The 2026-nt window shown below is 42.4% G+C and overlaps 1 protein-coding gene across 1 annotated transcript; it reads right to left on the bottom strand.

The window, feature by feature from the left end:
• Positions 1–855: 855 nt before the first annotated feature.
• On the bottom strand, positions 856–1794 carry LOC103610721 (olfactory receptor 52J3-like). The gene has a single exon (XM_008594829.1). It carries the CDS (start codon positions 1792–1794, stop codon positions 856–858), a length of 939 nt encoding a protein of 312 aa, XP_008593051.1.
• Between the last annotated feature and the right edge of the window lie 232 nt (positions 1795–2026).

Raw genomic sequence — 2026 nt, 5'->3', positions numbered from 1 at the left:
TAGGCAATGGCCAGCATGTACTGTATAGATAGAAAAACTCTAAGAAACTAGACTACAACAAAAGCACACTTATGCTTACATTACGGTCCTAAATGCAAACAGCCAATTACTCTTGGTATTAGTGAGAAATAGTTTTGAAATTTTGTTTGACTAACACTGAACTGAGTTTTATATATTTGGCAGAGAATTTCACTTCAAGCTACAGATTTGGCAATGATTGTTTTCAAACCATGAACTTGGCTTTATAACTACAAGGTTGACAGGCTCAGACATTTGTGTTAATCTGGTTCCTTGATTTATCCCCAGCCATTACAAGAATTCAAGATATACCATAGAGACACAATGAAATTTAAATTAGAGAAGTAATCAAATGCATGAATACATGAGTAAATGGAAGAAGGAAAGAAAATAGAAGTAAAGAAAAAATAAAGAAGGAAAGACAGAGAATGAAAGACCAAAAGGGGAGAAGAAGGAATAAAGTAATAAAGTTGTTAAAAGGAACAAATTTCTGGTGCCACATAACTTTAATCACAGAGCACAAATGACCCAGTATAGCATGTCATATCCCCAGAAGAGAAACAGCCTTATGTTGCCAAGGGTTCTGAGTATGAGGTCATCCAGGCAGAGGCCACACAGCTCTCTCCAAGGGAAACCCTTCCAGGTAGGTCCATCAGCTTTTGCACTTCAGCTAAAATGAAGTTTCTGCAAATCTTAGAACCCATTAGTCAATACAAACTAATTTGTATTGCAAGTTGGCAATTATAAGGTGAAGATCAGGAGACATTCCTTCAGGCAAGAACTTATGAATCTTCCCAAGAGGATCAAAATCCTTAGTGAAGGAAGACGATCATAGTCTTAGTTTATCTTGAACACAGAGAGCACTTGCTCTCTTACTTGTTTGGTTCTCACACCATAAATGATGGGGTTGAGAGAAGGTGGGATAACCACATAGAGATTGGCAATAAGAATGTGAACGTAGCGTGGTATGTTGTGTCCAAAGCGGTGAGTGAGGAAAGAGAAGACTGACGGGATATAGAAAACACAGAGGACCCCAACATGAGAGCCACAAGTGCTGAGGGCTTTTAGCCGAGCATCCTGTGTTGGGAGGTGGAAGACAGCACGGAGAATGTAAACATATGAGATGCCAATAAGGACCAAGTTCAGAAGGAAGAGGGAGACAACAAAGAGCCCATAGATAGCATTGATACGGATGTTTCCACAGGACACTTTTGCAATGCCCATGTGCTCACAGTAGGAATGAGCTATGACATGAGCCTGACAAAAGGGCAAGCGGTAGACGAGATAGATAATGGGAAGTGTAAACAGGACTGGGCGAATTACAATACACATTGTGATGCCCAGAAGCACCCGGGAAGTCAGGGTGGTCTTGTAGTGGAGTGGAGCACAGATGGCCACATAACGGTCAAAGGCCATAGCCACCAGAACCTCAGCTTCCATTCCAGTGAAGGCATGGATTAAAAACATCTGAGCCACACAAGCTCCAAAGTTAATCTCGTGAGCATCAAACCAGAAGATTCCCAGCATGCGGGGCACAGAGCTTGTAGAAAGGGCCAAATCAATAGTTGAAAGGATGGCCAGAAAGTAGAACATGGGCTCCCGGAGGGTCTGTTCTGTCTTGATGACTAAGAGAATTGTAGCGTTGCCCAGCAAAGCCACAAGGTAAACAGAGCAGAAAGGCAGGGAGATCCAGGCGTGAAACTTTTCCAGACCTGGGATTCCAATGAGGAAAAATGTGTCTGGGTGAAAAATGGTCTTGTTGTTGTATATCATCATGCTCTGCTCAGAAGGGGTGGGGCTCTTTCTCCTGGGGAAAAAGCAAAAGAGAGAGAGAGAGAGTGGAGGAAGAAGGGGATAGTATATGAACTCCTTGCTCTGTGTTTCAGCATAGAGTTGAAGTCACATTTGCTATGTGAGTAGACCTGTTTCAGAAGCTCATGCATTCAATTATCCTCCTTAGCCATTTGCATAGGCCAGGACATCGTCAAATGCAGAGTTTTCATTCTGC

The sequence above is a fragment of the Galeopterus variegatus genome, unplaced genomic scaffold, assembly GCF_000696425.1.
Source record: "Galeopterus variegatus unplaced genomic scaffold, G_variegatus-3.0.2 Scaffold11660, whole genome shotgun sequence".
Taxonomy (NCBI): domain Eukaryota; kingdom Metazoa; phylum Chordata; class Mammalia; order Dermoptera; family Cynocephalidae; genus Galeopterus; species Galeopterus variegatus.
The sequence above is the reverse complement of the archived record's forward strand: the minus strand, read 5'-3'. Positions and strand labels throughout refer to the sequence as shown.

What these genes read in the sequence shown, in the direction of transcription:
- LOC103610721 (XM_008594829.1), bottom strand. Translation starts at nt 1,794, where the DNA reads ATGATGATATACAACAACAAGACCATTTTTCACCCAGACACATTTTTC.